This window comes from Nothobranchius furzeri, chromosome 3 (genome assembly GCF_043380555.1).
Source record: "Nothobranchius furzeri strain GRZ-AD chromosome 3, NfurGRZ-RIMD1, whole genome shotgun sequence".
NCBI classification, from domain to species: Eukaryota; Metazoa; Chordata; class Actinopteri; order Cyprinodontiformes; family Nothobranchiidae; genus Nothobranchius; species Nothobranchius furzeri.
In genome coordinates, this window is record NC_091743.1 from 72,093,343 (window position 1) to 72,107,174 (window position 13,832).

At 42.3% G+C, this 13,832-nt stretch overlaps 1 protein-coding gene across 9 annotated transcripts in view; it reads left to right on the top strand.

Annotated features, from left to right (window-relative positions):
• Positions 1–335: 335 nt before the first annotated feature.
• The window catches only part of chd6 (chromodomain helicase DNA binding protein 6), a 64,370-nt gene continuing 50,873 nt past the window's right edge, over positions 336–13,832 (top strand). For 6 of the 9 annotated variants that reach the window (XM_015958536.3, XM_015958541.3, XM_070549503.1 and 3 more), the window contains exons 1-2: positions 1,363–1,544; positions 13,124–13,173. In XM_015958536.3, the coding sequence (XP_015814022.3) occupies positions 13,144–13,173 (30 nt within the window). In that variant the 5' untranslated portion in view covers positions 1,363–1,544; positions 13,124–13,143. Of the gene's footprint in view, positions 360–589; positions 719–756; positions 886–1,362; positions 1,545–13,123; positions 13,174–13,832 lie in introns of those variants that run through there. The other 3 variants (XM_054731987.2, XM_054731981.2, XM_015958537.3) reach the window with 3 other exon arrangements.

The following is a 13,832-nucleotide window of genomic DNA, read 5'->3' on the forward strand; positions in this document are numbered from 1 at the left end:
TGTTCATTAGGTCATAAATAACTAAAACCCTGGTGTTTGATCAGATTCAACTTATGCTTTATTGTCTCTTATTTCCGGTTATTTAACATTTTTAAAGCAGTTGCAGAGTTTTGATTCTATTTGGTTTTATTCCAACTCAGTAAGCCGGTTTGCATCATTCCTTGCAATTAAAAAAAAAGAAAAACATATTTTCTTATTTATAATTCTGAAGGACTAAACTTTACTGAATGCTGTTTGTATTTCCCTCCAGTTTGTGCTTCCAGATCAGTTTGCAGGAAACGTGTCTGAATCAACAACAGACCTGTGTTAGTAGGGAACAGACCAAGAAGAGCCCTCCAGGGAGACAAGAACGTTCTGAGGTTAGTTCACGAGGTTCTGGTGGTCAGCTGTGTGACAGGCTAGTTGTGTTTTTTCTGTATTTTAGGTCTTTCTATGCTGGTTTTATTTGTGGGGAATCCCGCGGCGACGCTTACAGGTGGGCGAAGCGGGGCACCAACTCTCCAGGTGGAGCTGTACGGGCAGTCTGACCACTAAAAGCACCTAAAGGGCCCAGAGCTGCAGGTTCGGGTCAAGCCAACAGGCTAAACATCCGGGAAACGGAACCTGATCCGCAAAAGACGTGGAATGTCTCGTTTCTTGTCGTCCGCCCTTCAGACCCGGTAATGATGGAGGAGTAAAAAGCGACATGATTGGTGGACGCAGCCAGCAGAGGAGAAATGTAAACCCCTCGGTTTTGTTGCATCGGGGGGGGGGGGGGGGGGGGGGGGGGGTGAAAGCTGAACGCTCCCCTTCTTGTTTATTTCCTCCCTTCAATGACAGCAGCCGGTCGGTGCGGCGGGAAGCTTCCTCCGGTACCAGCAGGATCTCCGTCCGTGTGGGTCTGCGGTAAGAACGGACACACGAACGAAAAACAAAAACCACGAAGAAAGGAGAAAACTGGAGGCAGAGAATCGATGCGAATCAGCGGGGAAGGGTGGAAAAAACAGCCCCGGGGTTGGCGCGATAGCTCTCAGACAAACCCGGTAGAGCCTGGCTCGGTTCGCTTTGCGTGACAGCTGCGGGGCCAATGGAAACATGCGGGGAGCCAGCTGCGCTAACGGCCGCAGCCAATAGAGGAGACCCGAGTGCCGAGGTTAGGCTGACTGCCGCTAAACTTCACGGCGGATAAAACAAGCTAACTGTGTTTTGGCCAATGCAGAGGCCATTTTAGGACAGAGGTGCCCTTTAACTTTGGGTTCTGGATGTGGCTCGGTTCGGCTCCGGCATCCAGACTGAATGAAGTCCGCGCCGCTGCTGCTAGCTTTATGTGGATTAAATAGATTTTCCACTCCTCTTTTCTCCCTCCCTCCTCCTCATCCTCCCCCTAACCTCCCCATCCCTCTTCTCTCCCCCCTCCCTCCTTCCTCTGCGTGCTAATTTTTTATGCATTTTTCCTAAACTGTCATGGCGTTTTTGTGTCCTTGGAAATAAAAAGCTCCAGCGGTTTTCGGGCTCGCCGGGGTGATGTCTCCGCGGTGAGAATGTGCGACCAGAGTCCGGAGCAGGTGAGCTGTCCACTGGTGAGGGTTTTTCCGCTCACGGATGCCCCTCAGAAGGAGTTTTAGCGGTTGTCCACACGTGTAAATGCTGTTATAATGTATTTATAACAACGATGCAGTGACATTACATAGCTAGCAGAGAGCGCTAGCGCCGCAGCTGCGGGGGCTAACATCAAACGGGACACAATGTCTGCTTTTTGCTTTAGTGTTTTCCGTTTCTTCTGCTCCCGAGGCGGCTCTCTGCTCGCCGGGAACTTCTTTTTTCATCCTAGCGAGCTTACCCAACTTGTGGCAGCTCATTCAGGCTAGCCGCGCTAGCTCCTGCGTATGCTAGCATTCATTAAAGAGGACTCAGAAAAGCTAGTTAGAGGTTAGCCTCTTAGCCTCCTAACAGTGGTAGCTATAGCAGCCAGGTGTGCACGAGAGCATTGAATGAGTCACTCAGGTACGATGTTATATTCAACCACTTTTACCTGGCCAGGTGAAACGGCCAGGGCAGGAGACAAAAGGTACCAAAACTAACCCACACAACAGAGCACAGTCACGCTCAGGTGTTTGCTGCCTAGTTCTTGTTGGGTTTTTCTTTTTGGGGGATTTTTGATTTTCAGTTTTTTGTGTGGATGCTGGTTCAGGTGTGGGACTACCTTGCGGTCTAGTCTTTAAACTAATTTTTCTGGTGTGTGTGCTTGACCACCTGGTTTGTGTGTGTGTGTGTGTGGGGGGGGGGGGGGGGGGGGGGTTTGGGGGTCGTCTGCACAACGAGCTCCTGCCTGCATAGTTTCTGTACACAGCGACACAAGCGCTTTCTCTGTTTGAAGGACTGCTTAAGGTGGATTTAAGGTGGACTTTTATAGTATGTAAAGTTTATTACAGGCTTAAAAAGAAAATTGAAGATGGACGTCCGATTAAAAAGGACAGTTCAGGTATTTAGATGTTGGTGCAAAGGTTCCACTCAATTAATACTTGTGGACATCAACAACCACAGTTAGGTGAAATAGTGTTTAAATTTTCATGGACACTAGGTTACACTGGAGTTGGCTACAAAGTCATCCAACTACCGTATTTTCCGCACCATAAGGCACTATTAAAAACCTTTGATTTTCCCTTGAACTGGCAGTGTGCCTTTTAATACGGATGCACCTTTTATACATGTATTAAGGACGTAAGTGAAGCCAGCCACACCTGCGTCCGCAGGAAAATAAAGTGCTGGCCCGTAGCACCGCCCACCCTCACCAAATAAAAGGTGTGGCACTGCTCCACACAGCAATACCAGTAACCAGCCATGGCACCAGCGAAGAGACACGCTTAGGAGGCAGAGTTCAAGCTCAAAGCCATCACTTACACCAGGGGTGTCCAATCCTGGTCCTGGAGGGCCGGTGTCCTGCATGTTTTAGTTTGAACTCTGTTTCATCACACCTGATTTCAATCAGCAGCTAATAAGGCTTCTGCAGAGCCTGATGAGCTGCTGCACAGGTGTTTCAACCACTGAATCAAGTCTGTTGGAGTAGAAAAACCACAAAACCTGCTGGACACCCCTGACTTACGCCGTTGAGCATGGAAACAGAGCAGCAGTGAGAGAATACAAGATTAACGAGTCGATGGTCCGCAAGTGGAGAAAGCTGGAAGACCAGCTGCTGCAGGTGAAGAAAACAGAGCGTAGCTTCAGAGGCAACAAGGCAAGATGGCCGCTGCTTGAAGATCGAGTTGAGCAGTGGGTCTCAGAGCAGCGAACGGCGAGCAGAATCATCTCCACCGTCTCCATTCGTCTCAAAGCTGCAGCAATAGCACGAGAGATGGACTTTGCAGACTTCATAGGAGGCCCTTCCTGGTGTTTTTGCTTCATGCGGAGGCGAGCACTTTCTATCCGCACCAGAACTACCCGCACCAGCTACCCGCCGACTACGCTGAGAAGCTAGTTGTTCTGCTCCTATTGCACTGAGAAGATGGCAGACAAAAACATCCAGCCCCAGCACATCACCAACATGGACGAGGTCCCGCTTACCTTCGACATCACAGTGAACTGGACCGTGGAGAAAGTGGGGACCAGCACGGTGTCTGTGTGGACGACCGGCCACGAGAAGTCGTTCTTCACCGTCGTGCTCGTCTGCCAGGCTGATGGCCAGAAGCTGCCACCAATGGTCATCTTCAAGCGGAAGACTTTACCCAAAGAAAGGTTTCCCACCCGCGTGATCATCAAGGTGAACCCGAAGGGCTGAATGGATGAGGACCATCATACCAGGTGGATTAACCAAAGAAATCCAGCCGCTGGACATCGGGGTGAACCGATCCTTCAGTGCAAAAGTCCAAGCAGCGTGGGAGCGCAGGATGACTGATGGCGACCACACGTTCACCAAGATGGGCAGGCAGCGCCGATCGACTTATGCCACCATCTGTGAGTGGATCGCTGATGCCTGGGCCAACATTTCCGTCCAGACTGTTGTGTCGAGCTTTCACCAAGGCCGGGATCACAACGGGAGAGCCGAGCAATGACAGTGACATTGACTCTGACGGCGATGAGCCGGGCGCGTCGGAGCCGAGCGCGCTGGGTTAAGTGCTGGGTCAGTTCTTCATGTCAGACACAGAGGACGAGGATTTTGAGGGATTTATGGACAAGGAATGAAAAAAAATGTGAGTGCTTTTTTTTTTCTTTGGCTGTGCGCCCTATAATCAGGTGAGCCTCATGTGCGGACCAAACCTTTTACTAGGAAGCTGATTGGCTGTGCGCCCTATAATCAGGTGAGCCTCATGTGCGGACCAAACCTTTTACTAGGAAGCTGATTGGCTGTGCGCCCTATAATCAGGTGAGCCCTATGGTGCGGAAAATACGGTAATATCAAGCAGTTTGAGGATTTTTGCCTTACTAAATATTAGAGTAGAAGGAGTCACCGCTCATCTGGGTAAGGTGCTGGATCAAAAGTGGAATGAACAAGATAAGAATCCGCACACTTCAATCTGTGATGTGAGCGCTTTATTAGTTGAGCTTTCGGTCAGAGACCTTCGTCAGGAGTTGTGCACAACTCTCTGACCAAAAGCTCAACTAATAAAGCGCTCACATCACAGATTAAAGTGTGTGGATACTTATCTTGTTCATTCGCCTTACTAAATATTAAAATCAGGCAAGAGGTGTTGTAGATCTCCCTGTCTAGTTTTTGCTGTAAATTATACTTTTGAGTAATAACCAAAAATTCACCATTTGAGTGTAAATATTTATGAAAGACATATTCTATCCAAAAGCTGATTTTAGAAGCATTAATGTCAGTATATCGGTATCGGTTATTGGCCATAACAGTGAAAATAATATCGGTATCTGTCCAAAAATTTTGAATCGGTGCATCACTAGTCACAGTAAATGTTAGAAATACCTTTGATGTAGAAGTATAGAAAATCAGTTTTCTTTAGCATGTATTTAGTTTCCACAAGGACAGTTTTCTTGTTTCGGTTAAAATCAATTACAGGCAGAGGTGGAAAGTAATGAATTACATTTACTCACGTTACTGTAATTGAGTAGCTTTTTTGTATATTTATACTTTTTAAGTCGTTTTTAAAAGCTGTACTTTTACTTGAGTAAGTTTTTTTTAAAAAAGAATTGTAATTCGCTACATTTTAAATCATATCTGTTACTGAGTAAAAGTAATTATAGGCTTAATAAATTAAAAATATTACGTGAAGCAGCGTCGGAACGGAAATAGACACCTGCATGAGAGCCACGTCTAAACCGGGGTGGGGGGGTGGTACACTTTTGCTCAAAGACATCAGTTCAGTTCCTCAACTCGCTGTTTACCTCCTCTCTCCCTCCTCTCCTGTGGGTTGGATGACATCCCGCACCTTCGCGCACCGGTGTGACGTCATTAGAATTCTGCTCAGTTCGGTCGCCAGACTCGGTTCCGTGTTTGAATTGTGTTTCCCTACCGCTCCGCACGGCAGCGGCAACATAACATTTAGCGCTCCTAACAAGTGGATTATCAGCGCTCTGCTCATAAAACAGAAGACCTGCAGGCCTCTGTGAGTTAAAACATCCTGATATTGTTCAGGTGTAAACATTGTGCTCCATCCCTGTGTTTGAACTCAGAAGATGCTCCTTGATGCCACAGACATGTGATGATTTAGCTTGTTTCCTTATTTTACTCCAGAATAAGAGATTAAATTATTACAAAAGCAGTTCAATGTAGTTAAATTAGTCATTCACATGATTCTAATGTGCTGCAGTGTGTGTGCGTGCGCGCGCGCTTGCGTGTGTATGTGCGTGCGTGCATGTGTGTGTGTGTTACACATATAGAACTGCACGAGACAGCGTGGTTTCATCAAATCCATGTATCCTATATCTTGGCTGAAGTAATGGCTCAGGAAAATAACTTCTATTTCATAAATAATGATGTCATAATAGTGTCTACGATAATGTTTTATCTTATCTTTGGTCTGGGAGGTGTAACTTATCATGATACAAGCCTTTTAAAACATGTTAACGTGTTACAAGAGGAGATGAATGCATGAATTTAAAGTTCATGTTTGGAGACCAACCTTCACAGTTTGGAGGCTCACGCTGGTGAGGAGACACCGTTAGTTCTAGTAACACCTGGGCTCTCAAGGCTTATTCTGACAGGATGGACGTTACAGGACCCTTAAGGATTCCAGTTGGATGATTGGATGATTATTTAGGAGGATTGGAATGAACAAACTGATTTCAGTGGTGAAGGGTTAAATGAGTGAGTGAACCCACTACCAAGGGTGAACACTAACTTTAAAAATCAGCTGCTCTAAATAAGCATGAAGGTCAGAGAGGAGCTCTAGGATGGACACGAATAAAGGAACTGTAATGCAGAGGTAAAGTAGGGCAGGGCCAACGTTAGCAGCTGTCATACGGTCCATCTGAAATGTTTGACTGCATTAGGCTTGTTATGTGACAGGTTAGAGCACAGTCTCATGTTAGAGTTTTGTCATGAAAACATTGAGATACCTCACATACTGATGGCATCTAAAAAAATTATTTTTTCTCAAAATCAAGAATATTTTTAATCACAATTGAAACTTACCATCCTAGAAAAACCTCGTCCAATCAATGTGCACGTCCTGTTCTCACTGATTGGATAGAAATCCCTCCTTCAAGCTGTGCGTGTTTGAGTGTGTGTGTGTGTGTGTGTGTGTGTGTGTGTGTGCGCGCGCGCACACACGAGCGATTTATGAACTGGCGTTGTGATTTAGCACTACTTAGATGTAGCCATCCTTACGCTGACAAAAATGTAACTAAGTAACTTTTACTTTGAGTACATTTTGTTTACCATACTTTTTACTTTTACTTGAGTAAAAATTTAGGCAAGTACTTTTACTTGTAATTGAGTAAAAAAATTATCAAAGTATTGGTACTCGTACTTAAGTAGGAAATTTTAGTACTCTTTCCACCTCTGATTACAGGAAAGCTGTTTCCTTTGTCAACTTAGTCAATTTTTTATTTGCTGAATTTAGTTTAAAATCATCAGACAATTATTCCCAGAAACTGCAAATGTAAAGCAAACATGAATTTTTGGTTTTTAGTTTGTCTGAAAGTAATTAAAATTATTGCTTCAGGGATATTTTTGTATTTCAAAATAAAGCTGCAAAATTAGAGTTTAAAAGTAAGTTTTAACAAAGATTTTTGTCACAGAAAAAAAAAGTCTGTGAAGTTAATGTTTAAAAACAGCCTTGATTAAAAAAATAAGTATGTGTTTTTCGTTCAAGTTCCTTAATAAAAGAACATGCATTCTGTTGTTAAAACAAAGATTATTGGTTCACAGTGATCAGGCTAATTATATAAGACATCAGCCTTTATTACCTCCAATGAAAACAACTCAAAGGTCATTTAGAGCTTAATTATTTCCTCTGAAAGAACAATAAAGATTCAGGCTGCAAACTGTCAAATATGAGACTTTTAAAGATCATTAATTAAAACTATAACTGTTTTCAACATTTTTCCTTCTGAGAGAACAAAAACTAGCAGGTTCAAACAAATGTCTGATGAGATGGATTGATGTCCTTGAGAAATAAGATTTATATATTATGGTTGTAATAATAATAATAATAATAATAATAATAATAATAATAATAATAATAATACTAGTTTAATAATAATAATAATTAAAAAATCTAATGCAGGACAAGTTTTATTTTATTATAAGGAGCTCTAAGTATAGATGTTGGTACCCTTTGGTCAATGAAAGAAAAACACACAATGGTCACAGAAATAACTTGAATCTGACAAAAGTTATAAATAAAAATTCTGTGGCATTTAACAAATGAAAGTCAGTCATTGCTTTTTAACCATGTTTTAATGGAATTATTTAAAAAATTAAGTCGTGGAGCAGAACTGGACAAAAATTACTTAAAGGTTCCATATAATGCTATTTTAAATCTTTTAGAGCAAAGGTAGGCACAGTACATGATAAAATATAACCGTTGGCATGATTTAATTTGTCTTAAATCTAAGTTATTTTTGTCAGCCTGAATTTAATTTCTTTCATGAATGTTTTATTGTATAGCATCCATACAAACTCCCAACATCTTTTCTGGTCCGTGAACGCATCGATGCTAGGTGTTGGCACGTCAGGGCTGCACGAAAATCAGAAACTAGTGTCGACCCTTAAAGACTACTTCCCTTTAGGAAGAAGTCATAAGCAGCTGTTTGGAGTCTGGAGCCAAATGTTTTCTTCAGTAAGCATCACCTGTTGCAGGTTTTCACTGTCGGCAAGAGTTTCTGTAGTAACAGTGTCCACGTGTTGACTTAAAGGCAGGGCGATTCAGGCGAAACCTTAAAAATAGCTCAGAATAGCACGCTGTCATGTGTCGTATATTAATGTGGCAAAAGCAGACTAAGTCGGCTGGATGCCTGGCAAAAAGAAAAGCTGAAAACTGACAGCAGGAGGTGCTGCAGTAGATCTAGCTCTTGAAGCTGACAGGAAACCGTTCCTGTGTTTTAAACTGGATGAAGTTGCTCCCTGACAGCACCGTCCAATCCGCAGTTTGTTCCCAATGTGGAGCGGAAACAGGGACACAGCTGAGGAGGAGCCTGGTTCTGATTTAGAACAGCCACCTCCTCGTGGTCCCTGGAGCCAGTTGTCTCCTGATGGTTCTCAGAGGCAGCAGCAGTTACATTTCTACTTGATTTCAGATGAGTGAATACGGTAATTGGAACTGGCGGGTTAGGAGGGTCAGCAGACTGCAGAGCGAAGCCGGTCTGAGCTGACTACCTTTAAGCAACAATCCTGGAGGTCAGAAAAATGTCAAACCTGTAAAAATTAGGTACAACAGAATTTAGTCACCACAACAATGGCTTCTGTTGATGGTTTTACATGTTCTTTAGCCAGAAAGTTGTGGAAACTTGAGGTTATGATTTCTAAAATCCCAAACGAGAGGAGCAACTTATTTGTAATTATTCCTAGATTATCACCCAGGATTAGAGAGAGTAATTCCAAAGGCTGGAGAATAGATGCATTTTAATAGAAACTCAGTGGACCTCATGATCTGATTCAAAACACTAACTCCACACATTAATGAGGAGAACACACATGCTGGAGAACACACAAACTTTACACACACATGAGAACACACATACGTACATGAGGAGAATACACATGCACAAGGTTTCCCCCAGTGCTTTATAAGCCTGGTGGCCCACCAGGTTTTGCTTGGCCACCTGCCAGGCTAAGCGTCATGCCCCGCCTCCCTCCCCGACCCTACCGTGTCCGCTGACACGAACAGCACAACGAAACTAAAGCCCTCCATCAGCTGATACTGGTGAGAAACAGCAGTGGAACGTGTACAACACCCCCACCCCCACAACCTCTCTCACGGAGGAGCGCTGCAGGATGGAGTGCGTGACCCCCCCCCCCCCCCATTTTCTGGGGGAAACCCTGCATGCATAAGGAGAACATACTAACTCAACACATGCATGAGGAGAACATACTAACTCAACACATGCATGAGGAGAACATACTAACTCAACACATGCATGAGGAGAACATACTAACTCAATGCGTGCATGAGAAGAACATACTAAACTAATACAGAAATAGATAAAATAGATTGTATGGTACTAGAAGTCATTTAAGGCAGTCTCTATTGGTCTATGACAAGGAGCTTTTAGTTTTATTTATTATTTACTGTTTTACTTTGATTCCAGTTTGGTTCCAGTTCTAATCTCAGCTGGCTCCCACAGACTGTCTATTAAACTGTTCATTGTTGGTGATGCACCAACGTAAAAAATCGATTTTATTCTATAGTTGACATTGCGGATTAGATTAACTAATCTTTGTAGCCCTTCTCAGACTCTCCGTTACTAACTCACTTAACTGCAGCTTCATACTAGTTTAACTAAGGAATTGTTATTTTTCGTTATGGTGACGAGAGCTTTTCTAACTGGAAACAAACCTTTTTCTTCAGTCCAAATTGTTTAAGCTCAGCAGGTTCCTGGATGGAGATAATTTATTCATATGAACATTCGAACACTTGTCCTTCCCTCGGACCGGTTTTGCTTTTATTTCTCATCTAACAAAAGGAAATGGCTCATTCCGCTTGTTGCTCCTGTTTCAGACCTTGTCTTGTAGCGCTGCAGGATTCCTGCTCGGGTCTTTGTCCCATCGTTAGAACGCTGGGCCAAATGTGGCATTTGGATTGGCAGCAGAGTGGAATCCTGATGTTTACTAACAGAGGAGAAGCTCCACAATGCTGGAGAAGTCTTCATCAAACTTTCAAGACTTCAAACTTAATGTCAGCTGGCTTTGTCCAGCATGAAATAAGAATAATACTAACTTTAAAACTCCTGAAATATAAACTACACACAGCACTAGGATTCCCAGGATTTCAGCTGTTATGGAGCTGCTGTTTTATGGGAAATCTCTCTTTTTTGAACAAGTTATAATATTTCTATACAAAACATGTTTTTTTTCTCACAAAACCCTCTGATTTCTGCCTGGTTTAGACTCACACAGGAACCCGGAGTAGACGCGGACCGCTGGTTCTTACTGATATGGTTTCTTATCAGGTACATCAGGTGATCTCTGCCGAGACTCAGACTAGTTGAGCAGCTGCAAACACAATTTTCATGAGCACCTCCTGATACCGATCAGTCTGACACCAGCAGTATTTACAGTAGCTCTGTTATGCAGATTTTAGTGTGTGTGTGTGTGTGTGTGTGTGTGTGTGTGTGTGTGTGTGTGTGTGTGTGTGTGTGTGTGTGTGTGTGTGTGTGTGTGTGTGTGTGTGTGTGTGTGTGTGTGTGTGTGTGTGTGTGTGGAGGTGGTGGTGGTGGTGGTGGTGGGGGTTAATGATTTCTAACTGAACAAGTAAATCCCATCGTTCATCTGTTAAAACATCTCTAAGAGCTAACAAATAATTAGCAGCCTCTTGCTAACAGGTGCAACGCTAGCAGTGATGCGAATGTTTAGCCACACCTTATAATTATCCTAATCAGTTCTCTGCTGAAAAACGTCACTGACTAAACATCTTTGTCATGACCTGCTTTATATAGGATCAGGATCAAAAAAGGGCCGGCCAGAAACGATTGTCTGCTTTATCAGATCATTAACGCATTCAAATCCTTCATGGTTCAGTGTCGCCATTATAATTAACATTTTGACTCCTCTGCACCTCTAACCCATTCTTTTACTGTTAAGGAGAAAAAAGGCCACGTAATTATTTCCACAAAGTAGAGAACAAAAATATTAAACAAAATGTGTTTTTGAGTAAATTAAAGATTATTTTAGTTTACGTAGTATTCATATTTTTGCATAAAATTAATCAAATGTCACAACTCCAAATGTCTGTAAAAATAATATTAACTAACAAAACTATCAGGAAACTACATAAACCCTCCAAATAAACTAGAACAAAAAGATTTATAAATAATAAATATGGAGATGTTGGAATAAAAGCCCATACATTAATCAGGTTATCCGCGGGTCCTTAAAAAGTCTTAAATTTGCTTTTCCAAATTTAAGGCCTTAAAATCCTTAAAAATGACAAATAATCCTTAAATACAGTTTCCAAAGTTCTTAAATTACCAAAGACCCAATAAACAAGATTTTGTTTCTATAAAATTTTCGTGACTTTCTAGTTAGTGTTGTTGGCGTAAGCGGAACCATACTCATTCAGTTGGTTGTGAAAGGGGGCTATTTTTAGATAAGCACATTAGCTGGTTAAGCTAGTGGGAGCTTGCGCCATGGGAAAGTGCAAGTTTAATGGTAACTGGATGGCTAATCCCACGTTCGTGACGTGGTTAGCACCGGTTCCAGGCAATAGCTGGAAATTATAGCTTAAATTTAATTTTTTAAAATTGCTTAAATTTGGTCAAAGTGGCCTTAAAAAAGGTCTTAAAAAGTCTTAAATTTGGCTCCCTCAAACCTGCAGATACCCTGATTAATACAACCAAGTTGTTTTACAGCATTAAAGTTTGACAGTAAATTAAAAGCTGTTATTGCAGCAAATGAATAAAAAACAAAAAAGTTAACTGGTTAAATCTACACTTAGCTCTACCGCTACAAACTCATAACAAACAGGAAAGCACATTCGGTCTACTGGGTCATCTTCTACTCATCTCTCTCCAGGTGTCCTGATCACCTTCAGAACCTTCAGCCAGGCTCCAGTCAGAGACATCACATCTTATTTTGGGGGTTCTTCTTTTTTAAAACTGACAGAAATGTGTAATTCGCTGACAAACTCATGTAGCGGTGTCTTTATTTATTTATTAGTAATTTAATCTAATTGTTTTTTATTTCTATAAAACTTTCCATCCCTCCTCAGGAATACGATGTGAGGATGTTTGATGTTGTGAAACCTGGAATATTTGTGCCTTTCACTGTGAATAAGGGTAAAGTCGGGCGCGTTTATTTCATCCGTTTGTACTGATGGAGTTTTTGAAACAACGGAAATAGGGAGTTTCATCCTGAAGCGTGTAGCAGTCTGCTTTGATTCTCCATCAGCTGTGTAGCTGCAGGAGTTTTCTAACAGAACGTCTCATCATAAGAGGTGAAATCAGTCTGTTAGGAATGCTGCATCCTGTAGACTACTGTGTAGGGACCGAATCATTTACAATGACGATCTGACCAAGAGGCAGCAGTAACAGACCAGGAACTGCTGGTCTTGTGACCCAAGACGGTCAGTAGGACTGGAGTAAAGCAGGGTGAGGACCATAGGGGCTTGAAGGTGACTGAAAGAACCTTAAAACCAAATCTGAAATAAACCAAAAGCCAGCTGCTGTCTAAGGAGGGAAATAAGACTCAGTTTACTACCCACTGAAGGTTGATCAGCACCGTTTTTGTGTTTTCTTTGGAGGATCAATAGCAAAGCCACTAATTCCAGTACACAGACTGTTAGAGTAATCCAGCCTGGTGGTTATAAAAGCATGGATTACTGTACTGGTATTAATTTGGTAATGTGGAGCTGGTACAGGTCGGATGCTCACCTTCCGGGAGAGATGAGACCGCGGAAGCGGACGTCTGATAATATCATCGTTACAATCTAACACCTTCATTCATTGCCTTTGTTTGTTTTGCCCTTTACTCTTTGTTGTTTGTTTTGTGTTTGTAACTAATGTGAATTATTCCTGTTTTTGTCAACAGATGCAGTGAACAGATAGAAGATGAAAATCCTTAAGAAGGCCAAACAACAGGTTTGTGTTTGTTCATCGTTTTAATATTCAGTTGAACATTTTGGGATGTTTTTATTTATTTACTCCAGTTTAGAGCAAACTGCTGTTAGACCTGTAGCTGTTTAGGCTCCAGCAGATGGCTCACTGCTAGGGATGCACGATATATCGTCATCAATATCCATATTGGCCAATGTTAGTCATTTTTTAGCATATTGGTATCAGTCCAATAAATAAAACTGGGCCAATATTAGCAACCAATATATTTTCCATCTTGTTTCCATTTGTTTATCTGTTTCAGAGTGTGTGTGTGTGTGTGTGTGTGTGTGTGGGGGGGGGGGGATTTGTTTATTCATGTGACAGTGGTTGTAATCATCTCAGAAGCCTAAATGTGTGTGTTGTGTGGACATAATGTTAGTTCAGCTTTAATCATTTTCATTCTATATCAAGTCTGCTGATTTTAGAAGCATTCATGTCAGTATATTGGTATCGGCCAATACCGGTTTTCAGCCATAACCGTGATATTAACATTGGATATCGGTATCGGCCCAAAAATTTCACAACAGTGCATCACTACTCACAGCTAATCTTCATTTGCATATTTATTCCCAAATATGTGATGAGAGCTGAAGAGGACGTCCCAAAAACATATTTTATAGTAAACTTTCCTTTGTTTGGTCTGT